This window comes from Phaenicophaeus curvirostris, chromosome 6, assembly GCF_032191515.1.
Source record: "Phaenicophaeus curvirostris isolate KB17595 chromosome 6, BPBGC_Pcur_1.0, whole genome shotgun sequence".
Taxonomy (NCBI): Eukaryota; Metazoa; Chordata; class Aves; order Cuculiformes; family Cuculidae; genus Phaenicophaeus; species Phaenicophaeus curvirostris.
In genome coordinates this window covers 17,080,611-17,105,605 of record NC_091397.1, presented here as the reverse complement: position 1 = coordinate 17,105,605, position 24,995 = coordinate 17,080,611, and the positions used below count along the sequence as shown (strand labels likewise).

Below are 24,995 nucleotides of genomic sequence, written 5' to 3'. Positions count from 1 at the left end.
AGGCTCCGAAGACACAATAAGCATTATGGGTTCCCATTTTGCAGCATAATATATTATCTAGTAATTTTCTTAGTGCATGGCTCTTGGAAGGCTTAAAAAAAAAAAAACAGATTGTTTTTAAGGGCTCCATTCACTCTCACCTATCAGTCCATTGTCAGTGGGCTGTTCTTTGTGGTTCCCCATAAGACAGAGTCTTAAAGCACTTTGACTTCATATTTAGATTGCTATATGGTATGTGGTGGTAGTGATACTTAATGTAGTATCCCTGCATGTTTAGAAACTCTTTAGTAGGCAGAGGAAAAATAAAGGCAGAGTGAATGTTGGTTTTGCAATATCTAGGTTTTTCCTTGCAATTCGTAAGAAAAATATATTTCTTAGTTTGGTGTGACTTATATAACCATTTAAAACTTAGGAAGAAGAAATTAATTCAAGAAGAATGGAAGAGTTTTTACTTGGTTAGAAATATTCAAAGACTGTGAGGCCTTAACAGTAGGCCATTTTAAATAAGTTTATGAAGAGTTTAATGTTTAATTCTAGTTAGAACTGTTCAGGTGTAATTGGTGATGTGAGCTTAGGCATAAATTTAGATGTAAAAGATGTTGAGAGTTATCTACCTTCTACCTATCTACCTTCTCATTTCCCAGCTGTTTTTTCGTGTTGAAGTGTTTTCAGGATGAGGAAGAAATCTGGGCTACCTTGAGTTCTTAGGGAGGCCAGAAGCAGATGGTGGTTTGGGAAGTGCTCTGTTTTGTATTCTAGATGTTGATACCTATATTGCAGAGACTGAGATGTGGGAACATTAGTCTATATGCATAAATGGAAATTGTTACTTAGAACCAGTTACAAGTAGTCTCAAAAGGTTTAAGGAAACAGCATAGCTCCACTGAAATCAAAACCTAATTTTGTGTGTCTACCTGTGTTGGCTGTTGGTAAACCCATTTAAACTTGAGAAGAAAATGTCTCTTACTTTCTGAGTTGACATGTTGGGACTCCTCCAACCATCAAAAGATATAAAGGCTACTTGTTTGTTTGTAGTAGAATGAAGTTTAGGAGTAAGACTAGTGAAGGGACATACTGCTTTATTGTAATTAGAAAGGCAAAGTGAGCTTTAGCTGTGTGAAAAGGAAATATGTGAATGCTCTCCTGAAATACTTCTGCATCTGAACTATGCTGTGGTCCCGGCTGTGGACAACTTGCCTTCTCCATTCTCCTTTCCACCTCCTTAGAATACAGATGGTTGGTTTCTTTGAAAACGTACATGGTGAACAGTCTTTCTCTTTTCCTTTAGGGACCAGTTACTCTCCACAAGAAAATTCACATAACCACAGTGCTCTTCATAGTTCAAATTCACATTCTTCTAATCCCAGCAATAATCCAAGCAAAACTTCTGATGCAGTGAGTATTTATGATTGGTATTCATCCCTGTGTCACTCCATTCATACACGCTCTATATACATCCTTTTGTCACAAACAGGCGGCATGTGCATTACCTGCTTCATTGAGTTTTTCAGCATCAGTCTTTATTTTATAAATGCTCTGTAAACCCAGGCTGCAGTTACTGTATGTTGTGAAACTGTTCTAACTGATAATCATTAGAGCTTTGAGGTACCTGTTTTGAATTTTACAATACTAGGTTATATAAATGAAAATGCTATCAAAGTTGATTTTACAGTATCCAACTGAACATATGTTAGATTTTGTTTAGGTGTTGGTGGGAATAAAGCAGAGGAAACTTGCTGAATGCAAACAGGAGCATAGTGGTCACATCTTTAAGCTATCAGAATGAAACAGGCATTTAGAGGTGGTGGTGTAAATGGAAGGTAGTGGTATGGGTGCATGTAAGGAACACCATGTAGTTTTAAAGGTAGTGGAAGCTTTTGAATTTTGTGTATTAAAGATCTTGAATCATCCTTTGTCCAATATTTTGTATTTTAAAGGCTTATGATTCTGCGGATGATTGGTCTGAACACATCAGCTCTTCGGGCAAAAAGTACTACTACAACTGCCGAACAGAAGTTTCACAATGGGAAAAACCAAAAGAGTGGCTGGAAAGGTATATGTGTGTGTCTGTGCTGATTGCATAAAGAACAAATATTCTTAAGCTCATCTAAGAGTAGTAGAACTTACCTAATAGATTACTGCTATAAAAGATTGTGGTCCAGGTCTACCTTGTTCTTACCCTTATCGTGACCTCAGGCACCTGTTTTACCCTTGATGATCCAAAGCAGTGTGAGGGGGAGGTATGGTTGGCTTGGTTTTTTTGTTTGTTTAGTAGTGTGTTCCTGGTTTGGTTTGGTTTTGGGTGGGGCTCTTCTTTCAATATTAGTGAATTGGTGTACTGGGGGCTTTGACAAGCACTGCTGTAAGGGAGCAATGGCTGGAGCTTGCCTACCCCTTCTGTAGCAACAAGCTCCTGGGATAGTTTAATTACATGTAACTTCACCTGTAGAAAATGTTCTATTATTAGATGATGTCAGTCCTTACTTAACTTGTGTTTTCTTTTCTTCAGAGAGCAGAGACAAAAAGAAGCAAGCAAAATGTCAGTTAACAGTTTTCCAAAAGATAGGGATTACAGAAGAGAGGTGATGCAGGCGACAGCTGCCAGTGGGTTTGCAAGTGGAAGTATGTGTGATTTTTTTATAGTAATATATTCTTGCCTTGTTTGCATTACTCTTTTTCCTTCCAAACTTAAGGAAGGAAATTGATTTTTTTTTTTTTATTTTCTTAGCTGTTTTTCTCACCTTTTTATATAAAAAGACCAAAGTGAATAGCACAGACAGCTCTCCCAAATGTTTCTTAAAATAACTTGTGCCTTTACTAGTCCCACACTTGCTTAATGATTTTCATGGTACTTCTTCTCTTCGCGGCTTTTACTGACTAATTTAATTATCTTAGCAGGTAGTTGTTGAAGCGACTTGCACAGTTTATAGTATAGTTAGCCCATCGTGATCATTGAGATCAGTCAGTGTCGTATTCTATACTTAAAAATAGAGATGCAGAAGTCTCTTCTAAAACCTTGATTTCACATCTGAAAATAATAAGCTAATTTAATGGGATATGATATTGGGGTTTTCAGAGGCTTGTATTGAAAGCATGTATTTGCTGTGCTAATATTCTTAGCAAAGCCTTTCCCAACCTATGAATTTCTGTTACTTAATTTTTTTTTTTTCCTAGTATCTAACTTTATTCTTCTTCAATTTTTTCTAGGAGATGGTTTTACTGTGAGATTATTTAAGTACACTGATGTAGTTTGGGTGAATTTGTAGCATAGTTTTCAGAGTGGTTTAAAAGTAGAAGCAGCCCCACCACCACCCCCTTGCTTGGGACTTGACAAGGCAGAGATGTGCTGGTTTTCTTCGTATGCTGAAACATACCACATATGCTAAAGCATACTGCATGCTACAAAAATATAGCAGAAATACATATTGCAGTAACTATTTGTTTTATAATAGGTGATACTCTAGGAAGCGAGAAAAAGAATTGCTCTATTTGCTTGATATGTTCCCTGTGTAGTGTATTTTAAAGTGTATGATAGTGTGACAAAAGCATATTAGTCACTCATTTAATACATAGTCTTGAACTAATTCAATTGAAAGTAAATTCTTTGTAGTAGTACACTAGTGACTTGAAGTGGAATTCTTTGAAGGCTAGAATTTGAAACTATTACGTTATACTCAGTGTTCAGGGTTTCCAGTGAACAAAAGAAAAGTGGCACAAATTGTCTCTTCACGCTAAACGTAAGATGGAAATAATAGATTTTGATTTAGATTTTTTAGGAGACTTCAAAAGTTAACTTGACTGTAACACTTGCTATAAAGCAGTCTTTCATCAAAACACAGTGATTAACCAGAACTCTAAATCAAGCAAAGGTCAGAGAAAATGCATTTTGTCAGTGAGTAAAATTAAGTTTTGCCTTTCTTGATGCTTATGTGCCTGAGGCTCTTTTTAATCGTAGAGTTCAGTCAGCTCTAGTTGTTGATATGCGGCTGTATTAATCAAAGTCATTGCAATTCTAGACAAGTTTCTAATTTAATCTTCTTTTCTCATTGCAACAATACTTGGGAATCCTCAAAAAAGTGGAAGACAAGCATTCCAGTGACGCCAGTAGTATGCTCCCACAGAATATTTTATCTCAAACAAGCAGGCACAATGACAGAGACTACAGACTGCCAAGAGCAGAGACTCACAGTAGTTCTACTCCAGTACAGCATCCCATCAAACCAGTGGTTCATCCAACTGCTACCCCAAGCACTGTTCCTCCTAGTCCATTTACTCTACAATCTGATCACCAGCCAAAGAAATCCTTTGATGCTAATGGAGCATCTACTTTATCAAAACTGCCTACATCCACATCTTCCATCCCTGCACAGAAAACGGAGAGAAAAGGTATGTCGAATGAAATTCCTTCTGGTATTTAAGGTGGTGCATTTGATTTGTGTTGCTTGTTCCAAGTATGTTCTAGAATTTGAAGATATTTTTCCTAATGACTGTGTGTGCTTTGATGTGTTTATTTCCTCTTAAACCATGTTTGCTGTATCTTACACAACTTGAAAGTGACACTGCAATATTTGCTGTTAACTGGCTTAATCTGCAAATTATAATTTCAAATGATGATTTGACAGATATATTTTAGTAGGACACATTTTAATTTTTGTCCTCCCTTATGTTATTTTGGATCTTTGCCATTATTTGTGTTCTTAACATAGATGTGGTTACACCATTTGAAAGTCATTTTGGACTGTTGTATTTTATGAGCTGCTCTTATTGTTTCGAATGCCAGTATCAACTTTTCAATGAACAGAAGTGCGATTTTTACAGAAAGCAACACAGTTTTATACATGTCTGTAACAGCTATTCTGTTTTGATCTGTGTCTTCTGCTATACGGGATCTTCAGTTCTAAAGCTGCTGAAAGTTTGTGTTTCAGTATAATATGTACCAGGAACATTTAGAGTCAAGTGAAGATCAGGACTTTACTGTGCATTGTCGATGACCCTTGGAAAGTCAGTGTTTTAATCTGATTTACTTCACTATTGGGAAAGAAGAACTCAAGAAGATTGTGGGACTGGAGGTGTATGTTATTAGTGATAGTGTGATACTTTGGTATTGTTGAGTTCTTAGAGAGTAACATTGAATGAGAAAATGATATATTGAGGGCTTTGGGAGGGGGAAGTTATTTTTGATTAACATGCTTGGTTTCAATTTAAAATATTACTTAATTACTGTAACAGTGAATCCTTTTTTGAAAGGTGCTTTGTTACCCTGTTGATATTTGCAAGTCTATCTAGTTATAGAAAAATAGCACAGTGCTAAAAAGAAGACCAGAAAGACTCAGATCTAACATCGGTCTTACACTCTGCATATGCTTTCCTGCCTTCTAGTTCACTTTATTAAAGAATTCTAGCTTTTACATACAGATAAGTGCAATTAACCGTCCAAAGTATCCAAACAAGAACATACATTGACAAGCGCTGCAATGTAAGAAAATTGTGATTGTAAAGAACTTTTGTATGTTTTTCTTGAGACATCGTGCAATTTTTACATGCCCGGGTACATGAGCATTGACTTTAAACTGCAGAGGAACAGATGATTTTCATCAAGCCTTTTTATATTCAACACTATAAAGCAAGAAGTAAGGCGTACTGTTTTATGCATGGTTCTTATACTGATGACCAGTTACCTGCTTCAGTTCAACCTCTATGTATTGACTGCAGTTTGCACTTTTAAACATGACAGTACAAAACATCCATGTCAAATGTTGTCTCTTTTAGTGTGTATATTCTTTATTTTCATTGCCATCTTTAAAGTACTCTTAAAGAAAACCCTTGTTGTTACTCAATCCTGGCATGTGCTTGATTCTTGTTTGGTGTGCAGTCAGACTTCAAACTGTATATTCTTTCCTTGCTTTACTGCATCTTATTAGTTGCTTCCAGTGAAACTGAGCAACTGAATGTTGCTGCAATTAAAGGAATTTCTCATTGTGACAACAGCTACAAATGTTGGCAGGGAGTTATAGTATTTCTTACATATGACATTCATTTGAGAACATACAATTGGATATGAATAGTGAAAATAATCACAGGGCAGTCTTGACACTGTAAATCTTACTTCAGAATCTGCTGCCAGGGATGGCTGTATTAAATAATCACTTAATTTCTGTATTCCTGTGTAGTTTTCTTAAATTTTATATGGATTAAAGGGATATATTCTCAAGAGTACTCATGCCTTGTTGTTGTGTTTCATGGCATTTCATTGTAAGCAAATACAATACTGAGCTTCAGACAGGGTATATTACATAGATTTTTTAATTTTTGAAGAAATTTGACCTGTATAATTGTGTAGCATTTTACGTAATTATATTTAAAAGAAGGGAGGTAGCAGTGCTGTATATCAGGCTGGTTTTGGATAGTTTGCTTCTGTCACTTATTCTTCCAGAGGTAACTATGAGCCTATAGTACTATAGGTATGTGAATTTTTTTTAAGTCTTGTTTGTAGCAGTAATAGAAAATTTAAAAAAAAAAAAAGTTGTCCTGAGACACTCCTAAAAGTGTCTTTGTAGCATCAGAAAATAGTTTGAGAGGTTTATTTTTATACTAGTAAAGAAAACAACCTTCGATCTTTCTGTTCACCAGCAGTGCCATCCCTCTCTCTAAAAAGAGGTGAAGCTGTAATTTTTGCTTATAAGAATAGCTTGATCCAAATGTCTGATTAGTACGTGTGGTAGTCTTTGCCTAAATGAGTTCTTGCCTCTTGTCCATGTGCTGCTGGCAGTGCTATGCCAATATATATGTTCTACTGCTTTAATAGTTCTATTCTTGATGTGTAATGCAGTAATAGTTATGAACAACAAAACAACCTCAAAAACCATCAACACCACTTTTTTCAGCTCAATCTCTTTTGCTGCAGGGGTATGTTGTAGTCCCACAAGGAGATTGAATAAAATCCCTGGCTGAACTATAGCTCAGCTGTTAGCCGTAGCCTTCTGCCCTCAATGGCTGGCAGTAGTGGAGAGTTCCTGGGGAACTATTTGGCCTCTACCCTTTGATTTGAATGTTCCAGTCAGAATCTGCTGCTTCTCTTTGTGCTCACTGTGAGTGCTTTATGCAGGTAAAGTGTGGGGTTGCTTGTCCTACTTTTTGGCTGCTTTATCTGTAGGGCACATCCCATTTTCCTATTTCTAATTCAGTTACTGAATAAAATGTTGTATTGTTTGTATCTTAACAGTGTGTCTGTCTGTAGGATACTTCTTCTCACACCTTTCCTCCAAGTCCCATCAGACAGCACTTCTGTTTGTAGTGCAGCATCACTCACATTTTTCTGAGAGCGCTCAGCAAGCTGGGCAGTGCCGTGCTGGGTGGGTTGTGACCCTAGTCGGTCACCGGCAGCTGAGCTGCTTCCTCTGCCTTTTCTCACTCCTGTGGTTTTCTTACATGCAACATTTGCTAGTCTTCAGGAGGCAGTTACTAACATTGCTTCTGGTATCACTGCAGCTTCTTTGGCTGAGTTTTGCAGTTTTAAGTATATTACTCAATTCAGGTTTTTTTTCCTAGTACTTTATACTTGTTTGCTGAGCATTGCTGTTAAATTTATTTTGGCAGCAGAGATAAATTATGAAAACTTATTTTTAAGGTTGAAGTGATCCAAATGAGACAAATATAGATGATTTTTTTGTTGTTGTTGTTATGTTAGGGAATTTGTGTTATTTGAGAACCCAGTTACTGTTGTGGCCATAGTGTCATTTGGCCAAATGTGTTTGCAAAATGCATTGCTTTTAAATATTTTATGTATACGTTGGGGTGGCTTAAGGTCCTTAGTAGATCAGAACTGTGTAAAAGAGCTAAGTGTGAGTGTCACAGCTCAGAAATTTAATTGATGTTACATTAAGGTACTTCATCACAGGTGAATGTATTGTGATTCTTCAGCAGCAGCAGTAAATCGAGTAGTCCATACATGTTTTATACAGAGTACTGGTATGTTAGTTGTCAGAAGGAGGACTGTGAAGGAAGTTATTGCACAACAAATGCATTTCCTCCTTTTTTTTTCCCCCACTCACTTCTCTGTCACCCTAACACCTTTGTAACTCGACACATTATGGAGAAAGGGAGTGAGAAGGTGCTAAGAATAGGTACTTAAAGGACTCCAGCAGGTGGAATGGGGTCATGGAGGCACAACAAAAATGCAGGAGTGTTGGTGGCTTTGTTGAAACGGGGTAATGAAACAGTCAAAAGACTTAGTTTTTCACTCTCCTGCATTAAACCCGGTCTGAATAAGTTTGTTTTAACTGTAATATATGATAATTGCCTTTCAGAATGAGATTCATTGTGAATCCATGAGTAGATCAGCTGTTTGCTTAGAAGCAAAGATTTGTGTCATGAGGGGCAGAGATGGGTAACAGCAAGATTCAGCAGCATCTTAATATGCAGCCTCAAACTCTTGAGAAGTGGTCTATTTTCCTACTTGTGTATAGTTTGTAATTGAAGAACGTTGTGGTACAGCTGCTGAAAATTCTGTGGTGGTTTTTGTGAAGGGTGCACTTGGACTTGTTGTTAAAGGGAATATGCAGTGTAACATTTCAATTCTGGCTTGACATGGTAATTCTGGGGCAAGCAGTAGCCTGCAGTTTACTTCAGATACCTTTTTGAAACCTGCAGCAAAAGTGCTCCTTTGTCACACAGGTCATAGAGAATACTGCCTCATAACTTGGACTTCTCTGTTTTTTGTCCAAAAGATGTGGTTGTAGGTCACCCTCCAGCACAGTAGGTTAGGAATTGAAAGCTGTTTCCTAATCATTCTGGTCTTCAAAAATTATTTTCATTACAAAAAGTTTTTTTCCTCCTCCTTTTTAAAGTAAAACAAATTAATTTTTCTTCACTTTAAGTTGATTTCCATCTAGTTGTTTCAGTTTGCCATCTAATTACTTTGGTTTATGTTTTTTGATGGCTTTATTTCATGCTCACTTGTTTAGTTCTGTGTTATAGGTCTATATGTAGACTATATCTAATTAACTTGTGCATATGATTGTCAGAAGGCAGATGGTGCATTCAGATTGTTATAACAAAATGAATTCGATTTTTTTACAAGTTTTCTTAAAAGCTCCTGAAGTAGAAACTTCTACTATGCTTGGCTTATCATGGGAAAAAATGCTGCAAAGCCATGTTATTAAAATTTAAAATAAATAATGATCTAACTTTATCTTTTATTTATTCAGAGGAAGAACTAGGATAAATTTGAATTAACTAAGTTTTTAACAGTTAAATAAATTGCAGAGGGAATGGTCTACTTTTGGTTTTAATTGGTTATTTTTTTCTTTTTCCCTGGTACCTTCATGGCAACGGCTGAAATTTTTATGTGATATTGAAGAGTCATTTGCACAGCATTTGTATGGAAATCAGTGTTGACAATGAAGAGGCTGCAGAGTTGTCCTGCCAACAGCAGGCAGCTTCATTCATAGTCTAAAACTTTTGCAGGCCTTGCAGCCTGGTTCATTTTTCCTGTAAAAACATTTTTTGTCTGCAAAGTTTTTAGTTGTGAGTTCAAGATTAGTCTAATTGATGTATTAACTGTTCAAATTATGTTTATTAAAGACTACTGTGTAATCGGACTCCTTATTTTGCAAGACTGTAATTAGCTTGTTAATGAACTTATGTTGACATAGGTGCAGAGATCGGTGTATCAGAGTTGTAAAACTAAAGGATACAGATTTGTAAAGGTATTTAACTTTTAGCAGCATACCATGTTCCTTTGGATTGTTTCATGACTGTTGAAGTTTCCAAGGGGTTTAAGAATTAAAAGGACTGTAATTGTAAGCGTTTCTTAAAAATCCTAGGAAATGTTTTAGAAATGAGGAAATAGCATTTAAACATGGAAAAGTAAACTGTGTGGCAAAATAGACAATGGAACAGTCTCTCAAAGCAGATCAGAAAAGGGGAACTAGGGAAGGAGAGGAGGCAGTGAGAAGTTTCTGGTTCTGTTTGTGGAAAAAGCAGGGAAATGCACACACCCCAGTGAGTGATATATGAGGAGCTGTGAAACAAACCTTTCACCTTGATGAGTTCTGACTAGTTTTGTTAACTTTACAAGGTGAAAGTTGCAAGTTCTGTATAGCTTCATTAATTTAAGCAGTTTTATACTTTGTAATTGTAGTGTACAAAAATGGACGTGTAAGTATTTCATAGAATCACAGAATTATAGAATGGTTTGGGCTGGAAGGGACCATAAATATTATTTAGTTCCAACTCCCCTGCCATGGGCAGGGGCACCTTCCACTAGATCAGGTTACTCAAAGCCTCATCCAGCCTGGCCTTGAACACCTCCACGAGTTCTAGAGGCTTTGTTTTATTGGCAGTGTTTCTTCGGTTGGTTTCTGTGAAATAAGCATTCTCTCTGGGACCCATGGAGTCAGATAGTTTGGTTTAAATTAATGAAAGTTGTGATTATACAGAACTAATATGTAGTCTGTATTTTTTTAGCATGTTTGTTTTCATCACAAAGGAGTTCCACTTTATAGAGCAGAAAACAGCCATTTAGACTACTTAATATAAACAAGAAATACTTGTATTTCCACAATTATTTTTGCAACTTTTTTGGGGCATAAAGGTTTATGCCCTTTATTTCACTCTGTATAACTTAACATTGCTTAATTTGCTAAGTGCAGTGATGTTCTGACCGTCCAGTTCACTCTGCATCCTCAGTGATGTTCAGGAACAGTTACAATATGTACGTGGATATAGTCATGATCAGAGAGATGTCTTTTCATAACATTTGAACTGTTGGTTTTGTAATGTTAATGAGCTCAAAAGGTTGGAATGTTGGTTTGACATTATCATTTTTTCGTGTCGCTTTCTCTAGATGTTTAATCTGGTGATTGTACAAAATTATCTTTCATGAGTATGTTTTAACGCATACTTTAAACGCCTGCAATAATACAGCTACAGAATAGTGTTTCCATATTGTCTAAAAGAATTGACGGGACTGTGTTGTTTTGATGTAGTTCAGTTTGCATATTTATAGCAGAGAAGCTCGCCCAAACTTTTACGGACCTTTTGGAATCCAGTGGGTTTATGACATATTTTGAATCCTTTTATTCAAGAAATGAGTAAATACCCAGAACTGCTCTTCAGGTTTGTCTTCACAGCATTGTTAGCTTGAGTTTGCCTTTGATTCTGTTTGTTTCATGGTCAAAACTGCAGTATGGGTGAAAAATACATTCAGCTGTTTGGTGTGGTGGTGTGGTTGAAGCTCAGATATCGCTTACATGAATTAATATAGTGAGCTGCTTCTTTACTTAGAATAGCTCGACTCAGCTGTGAAGACAAGCCTAACTACATTTAATATGTTTTGAAACTAGTGCTGGTAGTTGCGTAGTATTGTTTTTGTTTTCTTGGGTTTTTTAATTACGATGCTTTGTTGGGGTTTTTTGTTTTATTGGGATTTTTTTTGTAAGGTTCTCAAAACTGTAGAGTAGGAGACTTGTATGTGTAAGTATTAACGTGCCCCATTGTGCTTAATTTCCTTGCTTTTGTCTGCCACTGTATCTTCTCCTCCTTTTGTGGGCTACGGCAGATCCAAGTTCAGTTTAGCCACATGTTGTTGTTTAGTGTGGCAAGATGCTAGTTTGCTTCATGTGTCTTGACTTGCTGTTGCCTTAAGTTTACTTTAAACACCATAATGTAAGATTTTGTATGTGATATTTCTGTGGCAGACTTTACTACTAATTTAGGGCTTTAAGGGGGACTAATACCTAATCAGCCGTCCTAGTCACATATTACTGAAAACCGTACAAATTCTGTAGCTGCTTTTTTATCTCTTTGGTCTTTGTAACGCTTCTTGTCCCTTTGTAAGTTCTTCCTGTGAAAACTCAGGGCCAAGTGACCAGGCCCTTTTGCACATAAAATGGAAAGCCACCCCCTTGTCCTTAGGATTTTGTGACTAAGTAAGGCCATCTCTTTTTTAGAAGTTTGCCTGAAACATCCAAATATGTCTGTGTGCCCTGGTTGTTGCATCCTTGCAATCTGTTAAATCTGGATTCTTCGCATTTTTTTCTGGTTTAGATTTCTCAGCTACTTGAGTAGAAATATTTTTTGTTTGTTTTTTAGTATTTGTGACCTCTTATGAATTATTTCTGCTGTAATTGCATGGAAATGGAAGTCCACTTTCTTTTCACTGAGATTTCTAATCCTATTTGCTTTACATATTCATACTTCCTTAAGTGATTGTTTTATTTATATTTTTTTAGGGTTCTTCTACAGTTTGGCCTCTAAAGTTGTCATTAAGGCTATCAGAAAACAAAGGCTTTTAGAAATTTTCTAATATTTTATCCTTACACAGTAAAACAAACCCTTTCCATATTTTTTTCTTTACAATAAGCCTCCTCTGAGCATCTTTTCCAAGATAAAAACCCAAACACACCGCTAAAGTAAGAGGTTCCCAGCTGGTTATTTTAGCTTTGATTTGTTTTTTTCTCAGAGATGTGGAATATCCAGGTTGGCATTCTCTGCCCAGTTGGAGGTGGATTTAAAATCCAGGTCTTCAATATTATGGGCGAGCATCCTGGGTGAGATTTTGGACCCATATCCATCTTTCCACTCTTCGTCCAACCTTTTTGGTGCTGTAGAGGCGTTAGTCTTGACTGAATTTAGGGCAGAGGTCTCTGAAGACTTTAATGGGATGAGAAAAGGGGAAGCTAAAATTGAAATGTAGGCTCCTTAGAGGAAGTGACTGCTGATATGCCTGTAGTAAGTGGAAATACTTTCAGTGCAGGAATTTCTTACAGTGCTGGAACAGAGGAGAAACTTACATGTTAACTGGAAGTCAAAAGTAATCACATAACTCACGTTATTTAGAACAAATTTTCATACAGTATAATTGGACTTAAGTATTAAGCATTTCTGTGGATAACAAGTGTTGATATTTGCTAAAATGAGACTAGTAAAATAAAGGAGGATATAGGTATTGATGCTTCAGGAGAAGCTGACGATTTTGAAACTAATTATGGGCGGATAAATTTTCAGATGTTTGTCTATGTTAACAGCTCTTGTTTTATATTTCCAGTATGGCATGTTATCCTGTCTGTGAATCCTGAGCAGTGTAGCTGGATTGTGTGTGATAGACTTGTCTTCATTTTGTAGCTTCTTGTAGTCTGGTCTCTGAATAAATGAAGCAGGGCTCATACCTTCCCCTCAGATTTGACATAAGGTTTTTGTTCCTAGTATGTTTTCCAAAGAAAGGCTCGAATCAACACAGAATATGAGTATATGCACAGTAAATTAAAAAAATCACTAAGGAATTTTTGGCCTATGTTTGTCTTAAAAATTAGGGGGGAAAAAGTCCTGATTGTAATACTGGTAGCTTTCAATCCAATATCTTGAAGTGTAAAATATTTGTGTGTATGTTCCTAATAAATATTAGATTCAGTAGCATAAATTACACTAGATAGCAAATATCTTTAATTTTTGTTAAGTTTTTTCTTTTCTTATAATGGTTGTTAAGCATTTGATCTTCTGAAGTTAATATGAATATTGAACTAGTGAGAAGCTGTTATTTTGTATTGAGGAAAATGAAAATTACTGTCTGTCTTCTGTTCAGAGTCTGCATCTGTGGACAAGTCTGTATCCCTTACTTGCACAACTCCTTCTACATCTTCTGCTTCTGGACTGAATCCAGCTTCTGCGCCGGCTGCATCTGCTCCTACAGTTCCTGTCTCACCTGTCCCACAATCACCAATTCCTCCATTACTTCAGGACCCAAATCTCCTTCGACAGCTGCTGCCTGCTCTGCAGGCCACTTTGCAGCTTAATAATTCTAGCGTAGATATATCCAAAATCAATGAAGGTAAGGAGTCTTCAAAGTTGATGTAATCTGTTATTTACAGGCATTAGTATGTTACTGGATACTAAGCTGTAGTAACTGCAAGCCTTACTTTGAAAGAACAGTGAATGAATAAAACTGTGGGGTTTTTTTCCTGTTAAACATTTTTTAATTAGCGGAGTAACATTTAAGGTTGTTAAGCTGATAAATACTGATCTGTTTTAGCAGTCTGAGACTGGGAACTTAATTGCTGCATCAGCAATTATCTGTTGCACAAACTTTAGAACTTTTTATTCTTTCGTTTTGTGTAGTGTTCTTTGTTTTCTGTAGTTTGTGCTGCTGTTCTAATAGTATGTGTCTGCAAATTCAGAAACTTCTAGGGATTCTTACATCCCATTGCCTGTCAATATTTTATCTATGACAGCCCACGTTGGCTTCTAAGTAAAGACGGCATATCAGTAATTTTGCTAGCAAGTTACATTTTGTGCATTTAGTTGATGTATCCCTTAAATTTTTGTGACATTAGTTTATTAGAAGACACTTTAGAAGTAGCTGTAGTGCATTTTGCTGCAAGAACAGGGAGAATTGATGCATTTTGAATATAATTTTATCTAATATGGTGATGGTGTCTGCATGTGGCACGTTACTGATGAAGAAAGTGGTGTGGGATTTTATTTGTTTCTTTGAATTTCTTGTGCACTGATCACCGATTTAAGTAGAAAGAAAAACATTCCATGTAGTCCCCAGAATTAACTAACTCTTAGAAGGTGCAGATCATGAAAGTAAGATTTTACTATTATGTACACTATGAGTGTTTATTAGGAAGAGCTGTCAATTGTTTTCCTTTTAATCAGCAAATATTATGGCTTCATTCTGTACTAATAGTTGAGGTGGTTATTGTCTCTTCCTGCACAGGGAGGAGCTTTTTAGAACTCCAGTTCACTGGGTTGAACTAAAAATGTAGGAGTATCATGGTGGTTTATATTAACAAATGAAACATCTGATCAAGAACTCAATTGTATATTATTAGAAAGCTGCCAATTTAAGTTTCTAGTAGTTTTCTCTTGCTGTATCTGATCAGCTGCTGTGTCTGTCTTGGAACAAGAGCATTTAGCATTGTTCTGATGGCAGAAGTACCTGGCTGGCAGGCCCACATGGGCAGAGTGACTTCAACTTGCGCAGCAGGACTGCCCTTAGTGTGCACATGAGTCAGAGTTGTTCTGTGTTTGTGCTGGTGAGTCAGTTTTTTCAGACTTGTGCATGGGTAGTGTATATTCAGGAAATATCCCACAGAGTCTGCAGACCTGTTTGGAAAGATCAGTTGAGAGGCTGGGTCTCATCAGCTCATACTGTGAGATGCTCTTCCTTCTGTAATGCAGCTTTAAAACAGTTGGTTGAAGATAATTAATTTCTACAGGAGGAGTCAGGGGTGGGACAGCTAAACCCAGAACAAACATGCTGTTTTTTTAAAGAAGAAACACTGAGTGTCTGAATTTTTAGCTTGTGAGATATTTTCTTTTTCCTTGAAATATTAACGCCTTGACCCATCTCTTCTAGGGATTTGCTTTTTTTACATTTTTCTTTTATTTAAAATTAAAAAAAAATTGTAGTTTAAATCCCCTCCCCATTCTGCTTAGTACCATAACAAATCGAGCAAATGCTGTCTTCATGTTTACAAGAACTCGTATTTATTCATAAAATGAAGCTGAAGGGTTGAAGGTATTTTCTAAAGTAGTTTAAGTGTGTGTCTCAGAGAAAGCTACTAAATAGAGGACTTGGTTAGACATGCCTTTGTGAATCAAATTCAAATCATGGAGAAGTAGATCAGGTTGCTCTCTGGTCTGTTGTGTATATAGGAGCAAAATCAGAAAGAAAATGTGTCTTAGATGTATTTAGCCAGTTTGAACAACTTAAAGTGATGTCCTGGAATTGCCAGTAAATCAAAATGTTTGTTTTTAGTTTTAACAGCAGCTGTGACACAAGCCTCTCTGCAGTCTATACTCCATAAAATTCTTACTGCTGGACCATCTGCTTTCAATATCACTTCCCTAATTTCTCAAGCTGCACAACTGTCTACGCAAGGTATTCAATGTCTTCACTTATGTAAAGCTATTACATTGCATTTTATAAAAGCTGATTCAATAGAAACTTGTAGAAGCTGTTTTGTCATACCTCTGGCCATCTGGTGTGAAGATGTTGAATGACTTTTTTCCAAAGAGAAGATAAGAAATTGTTAGCTTTGGGAAACTGGCCTGCAACTTAGTAAATGTGCTTTTCTGTCTCACCTTTTGGGATTTTCTTTGTACGTTAGCTAACACTGTGTGAGTACCGTCCAACATGTGCGAGACCCTCTCAATTAATTCTGAACCTTAATTAGACATTTAGTGTTCAATATAAAAACTTTTCTTTGATTGAGCACCCTTCTTGTAATACTGTGCAACTGTGACTCTGAGGGAGTCTTTAGAATAAACTCTTTTAAGAACTTAGCTGGCAGGTTTTTTTGTAGCCTTCTGTAGATAGTATTTTTCAGCTTCCAGGCAAGATATTCCTTCAATCCATTGTGGTTTGTAACTTAATACAGCTAGAAACTTAAACCAAAACTATAAGTGCCGTGATGTGATTCAGTAGGTAAGCAATATTATGCTAATTCTATTCTTTTTTAGCCAGTAATTAAGACACGGGTTGGGGAGTGTTGGTAGATGCCTAAATTGGTGAATAGGTTTCTGGATAAACTGTTCATGCATTCTTTTGGTTAAATAGAGTTGAGCAATCTAAAGTAGGAATTGCAAGTGAAATTTAATTAGTCTCTTTTATGTGTAAAAAGCACTGCATAATAGCTTTTGCACTTTCCCACTCCCCTCGAGTTTCAGAAGTGGAGGGTTTGGAGAAAATAAAATTCCTTAGTTAGGATTGTTGTTGAACATTTGATTGTTCCAGTCGTACACTTCCCCAGACACATCAATTTGAGTATGTTTGTATATTATTTAATGCAGCATGCTGCAGAGTACCAAAAGAAAATCTAATTCGCACTTAAAATAGGATGTGTTTTCCTTTAAAAAGCATCTATTTTTGTTCCTTCACAGCTCAGCCATCTAATCAATCTCCAATGTCTTTAACATCTGATGCCTCATCTCCAAGATCATATGTATCTCCAAGAATAAGCACGCCTCAGACTAACACTGTTCCACTTAAACCTCTGATGACTACGCCACCGGTATCATCGCAGCAGAAGGTAGGCTGATTTTGATTTATGCCGTATTGTAGTAAGAAATCATTATTACTAAGTATTGCTGCTATATATCCATGTGCTGGCAGTTACATGTAAGACAATAAAATATATATGTTGTCTTTCCCAATAGAAATAAACTAACTGGAAGCAACTACTGTGCTGTACAATCCCAGCATACAGTCGTAGTACACTCTTCTGTTCTTGAAGAAAATCTTGTACTCACTTGAGGTGTCATCTGGAGATATTACCAAGAATCAGTATTTTAAAATATTTAAAATTAAAAATGAAACAAAAAGTTTCTCCAAACGTAACAGCTGATACTGTTCTCTGGACTTCAGCCAATAAAAGATTGTTAGAATGGGAGAGAATTTCTTGAGAAAGTTGACTTGATGTAGTCTCAGAATTGGTTTAGAAATGTTCTAGGTGTTTGTGAGGTCAGTAACAAGACACCTTTTTCTGTCCCTGTCCCTTCACCTCCATTCTTTCAGAGCTCCTTAACTGGTGATCCATCTAGTGTGTGTGATCCATCTAGTGGGTAACTTTTCAGAGGAGAAGTATCTTTGGCAGAATCTGAGTTCAGTATTCCATATACTGCAAGTAGTGATATTGAGGAATAAGTATGACTGAAGGTGAGATTATTTATTTATTTAGAGAATTTCTCTGTCCAGTGGATCAGAGACTCTGTTTTGCTGTATCGAGGAGTGTAGAGTAGAGGCACTCAAGATGAACTTCCACTTTTCCTAAGAGTTCTTCTTTTCCTTGTTTAAAGACTTATGATTTATATTATAGAGCAAGGATGGGAAGAGATACTGGATTAAAGAACCTATTATGAAGGAGAATTTTGTTACTAAAGGAGACTGAAGGCACGGCTATTGATTTGCACCCTCTGGTGGAAAGTAACCTTTTTACATTCAAGATAGTTCTTTAGTGGTAGGTAGAGCTGCAGGGCAGAACATACTTGTGCCTTTTAGGCAAGTTTAAAAAAAAAACAAACCCAAAATTTAGCAGTTTATAGTGTTGTTTGGCTGTGAAAATTGCAAGTCCATTGAGTACGATTTGGATCTCTCCTAGAGTTTTGCTGTTGTCATGCAATAGGAACTTATCCTGTTTCTTCGTCGTACAGCTCTTTCTTTTAAGAAAGACCCTTGGATTTTAACCCAGTGTTCTGATTTGAGCTGAAGTAGAATCAATTTCCAACTTTTCAGTTAAAGCTCATCCTAGTAACTTCATTTTCTGAGAATTGACTGCATGTTTTGCAGAGAGTGTTTCTCTCTAGAAGTGATAACACAGGGCATCAGTATGTAGGAAGGCCGTTGTTTATACTTATTCCTATAGGAAGCAAGACCATCCTTGAGCTGATGAGTGCCATAAGTCAAAGAGGTGAAAAGGGGTCGCACCTGCAGGGAGAGGTGGGCAGGACAGGTGACCCAGAACTGACCAACAGAGTATTCCATTCCATATACGTCATGCTTGGTATAAAACTGAGGGATCATGAGGATCAGTCTCTCTTGTTTGATGGCTGACAACCAGTGAGGACGTTGTCTGTCTTTTTGCTCCTGATCCCGCATCTGTGTGTTCCTGAATCCAGTTCCTGCTGCTAAGTCCAGCTCAGGACCTTTACCCCGTATCTGCTCTGCAGCATCTCTGGTGATGCAGTCATCAGCACGCAGTCTTATCAGTATGTTGCTCAGTGTACTTCATATCTTATCAGCGCAAGAAGCATGACTGTACATGCTGGGGTGAGACCAGTCTTCTTTGATATTTCCTCCCTGCCCCCAATTCCCTGTTTACTCCCCCAACTTCACTACAACATCATTCTTTCAATTTTCTGCTTGGAAGAGAACCTGTTACATTGAAGTATTAGCATGAATTGTTTGTGCATTAGTCCCAGAACTTAAAAGTTCTGGTTCAAAAGCAGTTACTTTCCCAGTTCAGCAGGGAAAGAAATTCCTTGATAGTTCTTGTATTCACATAATTCCGTTCCGTAACATGGGATTGAGATGAGGACATAGGTGATGCTAGCTCCAATAGGAGCATGTCTGTTTTAGTACTCATTCAAGTTGACTTATCCAGTACTAAGAGTCTGAGGTAAATTATGCACAAACAAGATATGGTGCTGTGTCAGGATGTACTTAGTTTCAGAGCACAAGCTGTTTTGCTTAGGGTGCTTCTGTGTAGCAGCTGTAGACAAAGCTGAACTGGCAGCACGCAAGCAGAGCCCGGTGCTGGATGCACAGATACTTAAGCTGGCTCTGGGAACAGCATAGTGCCATTTACCCAGTAGGGCCTGTTACTGCATGAACTTGTCCATGCTGCTTTTAAACTCAAGCTGGTAAATGCCTGGAGCTGTGCTGTATGCATGTGGCAGCTCTGGCATCATAGATTCCAACATCCTAGGCATTGCATTTTGCTGTTTAGCTGTGCCTGGGTTGTATGGTTAGAAACTGTTCTGCATTTCTGCAGAATAACTGCGTCACACAGACCTTTCAAGCTCAGTGAGGATGTACCTTTATGGGAGGGGTTTTTTCCATTATTAGCTTTTATTGTTTTTCTGTTCCTGGTACACTTGCTTACAGTCTTTGAAATACTTGGAAAATAGTGTATAGTTAAGAGGTTTTGTAGTCCATTTACCTCATAAATCCCAGTTTTTCTTTTGAGTCTGCTTTTGATTTTCACCAGCTGAGGAGCTGGTTATTTTTCCAGCTTGAATCTGCAAGGTGATTTTATTATTTCTGATGGAATTCCCTTTTCAAATTTTTCTTTCTGTTTGAAAGTCTCAATAGTTACATCTGTTCACAGAGTGAGCAAAATTCAGGCATTAATTGCAAAGTTCTTCATGTCATGCATTTCATAAATATACTCAGTCTTTTTTCATAAATCAATCTATGAACTGCTACTGTTTCGCCCCCCCATCAACTGTATAATTCTATTTTAGAATTTTAGCAGCTTTATCTTTCTAGAAACACAACCTCTTCATGTGCTATTAAGACTTTGTGGGTTTAGACGATGATTTTAAAAGTTGGCTTTTCCTCTTAGACATATAAATAGGGTTTGAGATTGCATTAAATTTCCTGTATATTTAAATAAATGAAATTATGTCTTGAGTTTACTTTGGCAGATACTATCTGAATTCATGTGGTTTGTTTCACTGGAGTCTGTATCTGCAACTGAGAGAATCTAAAGCTGAAGGAGGTTGAGATGACCACTAGTTAGTAATCTACGAGCTTGATGTTAGCAAATTTCAGACACGCTGCCTGATTCATGCTTTTTGTCTTTATGGATCCCTAGAATCTATTTTTCTTCCTTCCCTCTTTCTTAAAATCGTTAGCTTGATTTCACAGAGGGGGGGTGATAAATTTTGAAGCTGCTTCTTTTCTTGTATATACTTCAAAAAGGACAGAGGTATGTGTAGTATGGAGCAAAAAAATGTACCTTGAACTCCATTTACTGTAACTTCCACACTAGTGTATTCCCAACTTTTTCATTCTGTTGAGGTTCTGCAATTCACTGAAAAAAGACTGTATCTTATTGTTGGTGTTTTAATGTCCTGAATGTCAGCGTGTACTACAAAGGAAAAGCAAAAAGCTATTGGTGACTTCTTTCTAGTCATTTGTTAATTTAGAACAAGCAGAACAGTTAAAAAGGGGGAGTAGCAGACTGATGATTATGCTTTAGGGTTCTTTTCCATTTCTAATAGAGATATTTTAGTATGGTTATGACCTAATTCAGCTCTTAACACTGTGTAGTGTATTTTCAAGTAGAGAACTTTTAACTTTTTAAGGGAAAATTTTTCTTTGGATAATGAGGAATGAAAATTAGCTTGGTGCTTACATGGAAGATATGGTGAAAAATGAATTTGGGTTGAACTATTTGATCTAATAAACTCGCAGCATTTTGCCAAATCAAATGGATCTAAATTTGCTTCTGTCTATTAAATAGTCATTCTATCTTAGTAAAAAAAGCTATCACAGCTCTGAAACTAGACATGATTTTTTTATCAAAAACATTTTCACAGAACTTTTATACTCTTCACAATGAAAGACCTTGTATCAAATGTCCACGCTGGTAAATTTGTAGTTTACATGCCTTCCTCTAGTTTTCACACTCAATATTTACTGTGGAGGAAATCTAATGAAGTTTTGAACTTTCCAGGTTGCTGCTCCAGGTATTAAACAAGGACCAGCTTCACAGGCAGCCCCTCCGCAGCCGGTAATAGCTGACAAGCAGGCAGGTCATGAACCTACCTCTCCACGAAGTCTTCAGCGATCAAGGTATATTAAAATACTTCTCTGTGCTGTCAGCTCTATTTACTCTTGATCCAATGTGTGTTGTATGTGTTGTAATATGTGGATTCTCCTTTGTCCTATTTATTGAATATATGACTTAATTTTGCTGCTAATGAAAGGATGCAGCTGAATATCATTGAAACAGAGCTAATGTGGTAGGTTCTCCATTTTAACACCATCCCTAGAGTTCAATTCACAGAAGCAAAACAATTAGTATTTCCACCCTGTCACTCAGGAGTCAATTTTATGAGTGATTCCATGTATTGTGATTACTTAGTTTGGAGGTTTTGCTTCCTTCTGTGCAATTATGGGATTAAATGCTTTTACATGATTTCCTTACTGATAAATATTTGTGGTGTCTTGCTGTAGTGTAATTTGATTCTAAATTAGTAAGAACTCTTGTCTATCAGGCAGTTTTGCTGCTTAAACGAAAAACATTAAAACACAAAATAAGTTTCGCAGATGCTTTTCCTTGGCCAGTTTTTTGGTCAACATTGCAGCCTATTCAGAAGTTGCATGATAGGAGCATTTAGTCATGGATTTACAAGGTGGGTTTAAAATCACTATCTGGTCTGAAATTTTTCTTCTGGGAAGATGGGCTTTTCATTGTGTTAGGATGCTGTGCATTTTATCATATTGCTTCCAGGGGCTGTAACCAAAGGTTTGTCATAAGATCTTTCTGTGGTGGATTCATGGCCTAGAACTGTGGCAGGAGGAGATTGCAGACTGACTTTTTCAAAAAGTGCATCTTCGCAATGGATTCCTGAAAAGCTAGACTTTTGGAGTAGTTGAATAATGTATGTGGTATGATGTTAAACAGGAAAAACAAAAACCCAAAACCAAACACAAAAAAAGAAACACCAACAGAACCCTGACGCTCTTTGCTTGTCAGCACACCAGAAGTGACATGGTGGTTCTTTACAAATCATAAAATAGTGAGGTCCTTTTCTCTGCCCTTCTGGGACTAATTATACAGGGCACCTTTGATTGTGTCATCAATGTACCAACTCATTCTTAGATTTTTCAAATCTGTGTTGGTTTTTCCTGGTTTTTTTAGGGGAGAAATGGGTTGGTTGTTGGGGTTTTTGGGATGTGGGTTTTTAGTTTGTTTACTCAGCAGTCCTGTCCAGGTACAAACAGAAGCAGGTCTGAAGTTTTTGAGTCTTTAATATTGCCTGTCTTAGAAACACTTGGTTCTAAACTTTGGCAGATGTCTAGCCTACAGGTCATTTACCTCTATGGGTGTAGAATAAAGGCATAGTGTACCAGCTCCAGTCTTCTAGTAATTATGGATCATGCTGTTTAAATCTTTCTGAATTATGGTACCAAAAATAAAATTATACTTGACAACCAGCTAAACCTTTTTAATAAAGGGTCTAAACCTTTTTATAAGGAGTGATGAGGTTTTTGGGGAACAGTTCTCACGCACAGATCCTTCTGTCCTTTGCTGATCACCCTTTCCCCTTAAGAAATCTTAATATGGAAGATAGTCTTGTTCTTGGAAATAAGTCACCAGGCCTGGAGTCTGTGTGAAGTTATACTGGTGGGTGTTTGGCCTGCTAATCCCTCCCTTTGGGTTTATAGGGCTTCCTACTCTGGCATGACTGTTGCCCACATTGAGTTCCCTTTAGGGATCTGCTGACCCTCTGCAAATGATTGCTTTGCTTGGCACCAGCATTTTGCAAGAAAAGGGAAGCTGAGTTTGTCACATCAGCTGTATGGCTGAACCAGAGGTGTCATGCACGTAGCACTGTCCTGTATTTGGGGAGGAGGCAGCGCAGGGCGCAGTGTACACGTAGAACAGAGTGTGCATGCTGGTATCAAAGATATTGTGACAGTATTAGTATTGTTTAATATCCTGTATCTCTCAAGTTGTTTTACCTTTGTGACTGTCATATATGGTGCATCACGAGTGTTCCTGTTTCTTTGGAAGTGTCTCATTTGCAAACAATGGAAGATTAATGACCAGGTGATTTGGAAAAACCTGTGCCACTGGTATTTTCTTCTGTTCAGTGCAGTAGAGTTGACTGAAAGTGGACCAGCTCAGGTGTAGATTTACTGATCTGTGAAAGATTTCTGAACTGATATAGAAAAGATTATTCCTTCATAGGTGCAAGCAGTCAGTTGCATTGGGAACTGTGGTTTGGCTCAATCCCTTGTTTTTTTTTATAGAAATGAACTACAGCCTAGCAACGAGAACTTTGGATGGGTGGTCCAAAAAAAAAAAAAAAAAAAAGCTCTATAAATTAAGATTGCAGTTTTGTACAGCACAAGTACAGATTCGTTGTGCAGAAGTTCATCACAACTACATTTCCTTTGCTTTTACTATTCTTAAAAGTTTTAAGTCAATGGAATGAAAGTTATTTTTAACGTGTTTGGATGTATTGTCTGAGAAATACATAAATAGCTCTTGATAACTTTAAAGTTGCAGACATTTTGGTTATGTGTGTTAGGAAATTAATAAGTGCTCCCATAATTAAAAGTTTCATCAGGTTGCTATTTTTACTCTTATTTGCATGGAGGACAGGAAATATTTTTCCTTTACTTTAGAAAATGCAAAACTGCTGGAGGGGAATGCATTCCCTCCTGTTTTTTTGTAATTTTGTAAGATTTTGTAGTTTGTGGTAGTACATTTCAGATCCATCTTGTTGTCATACTCCTGTACAGATGTTTTTGCCTCTCTAGGAGCGTTCCATTACCTGTGTGTAGTCAGTCTTTAACTCAGCCAGCAGCTAAGGCAAGTCTTTGACTTTATTGAACCATTTAAAAGTATAGCAGTAGTTTTGGAACTGTCTCATTGCTGCATTTGTAGCTCCCCCTGCTGCTGACATAGTGGTGCTGGTATATTTTGTGGCAGCATGTTTTATTTGTAATTGAGATACAACTATTTTTGAGAACACACAGATTTTATTTATTTTCCTGAAATATTTCTGATACGGTTGATATTTCTGAATGAAGGTGGAGTCAGAGAAGCCAGGTTAATAAATTGAGAGGATGCAAATCACAGGGGAACTTTGATCCTATTAGAACTAAGTAGTAAATAAGCTTCGAAGGTGATGCCTCAGTTCTACTTAGTTAATAAATGTGGCCTTTCTCTGCACTGTCACAATGCTGATACTATATGAATACACAGAAGCATGGAATAATTTAGGTTGGAAGGGGCTTCTAGTTGTGATCTAGCCAAAGTCCCAATTCAAAGTAGGACTGGCAAATTTGAATTGCGAAGGGCATTGTTTAGATGACTTTTTAATATCTCTGAGCATCTTCTAATGTTTGACTACCCTTATGGTGAATGTTTTTTCCCTGTCTAATTAGAATTTCCCTTGCTGCAGCTTGTGTCTCTGCGTCTTGTCCTATCACTGTGTACCTGTGAAAAGAGTCTGTCAGCTTTCCCTGTAGGTACTTAGAAACAGTAGGAAGATCCTTCAGTCCCTTTTCTTCAGCCTTCTCTTTTCTGGACTGAATAAACTTTTAGCTTCTCTTAATAGTGAGGAGCTGAAGCACGCGCTGTCATCTGTATGGTCCTCTGCCACATTCCTTTGGTGTGACAGTTAAATTCTTATCCCCTACTATATTCTGTCGCCTACTATACAGTGCTCAAGGTACTGTGGACCTCAAGCTCTGAAGAAAGGGGAGGAATTGTTTTCTTCAACCAAGCTCTTGCTAATACAGCCCA

At 37.2% G+C, this 24,995-nt stretch overlaps 1 protein-coding gene across 1 annotated transcript in view; it reads left to right on the top strand.

Moving 5' to 3' along the window:
- WAC (WW domain containing adaptor with coiled-coil) overlaps window positions 1-24,995 on the top strand; it is a 59,541-nt gene that overhangs the window by 23,775 nt on the left and 10,771 nt on the right. Inside the window, 8 exon segments of the mRNA XM_069859437.1 lie at window positions 1,289-1,395; window positions 1,938-2,053; window positions 2,510-2,622; window positions 4,078-4,386; window positions 13,583-13,828; window positions 15,764-15,886; window positions 16,888-17,036; window positions 21,186-21,304. Of these exon segments, the coding sequence (XP_069715538.1) occupies window positions 1,289-1,395; window positions 1,938-2,053; window positions 2,510-2,622; window positions 4,078-4,386; window positions 13,583-13,828; window positions 15,764-15,886; window positions 16,888-17,036; window positions 21,186-21,304 (1,282 nt within the window).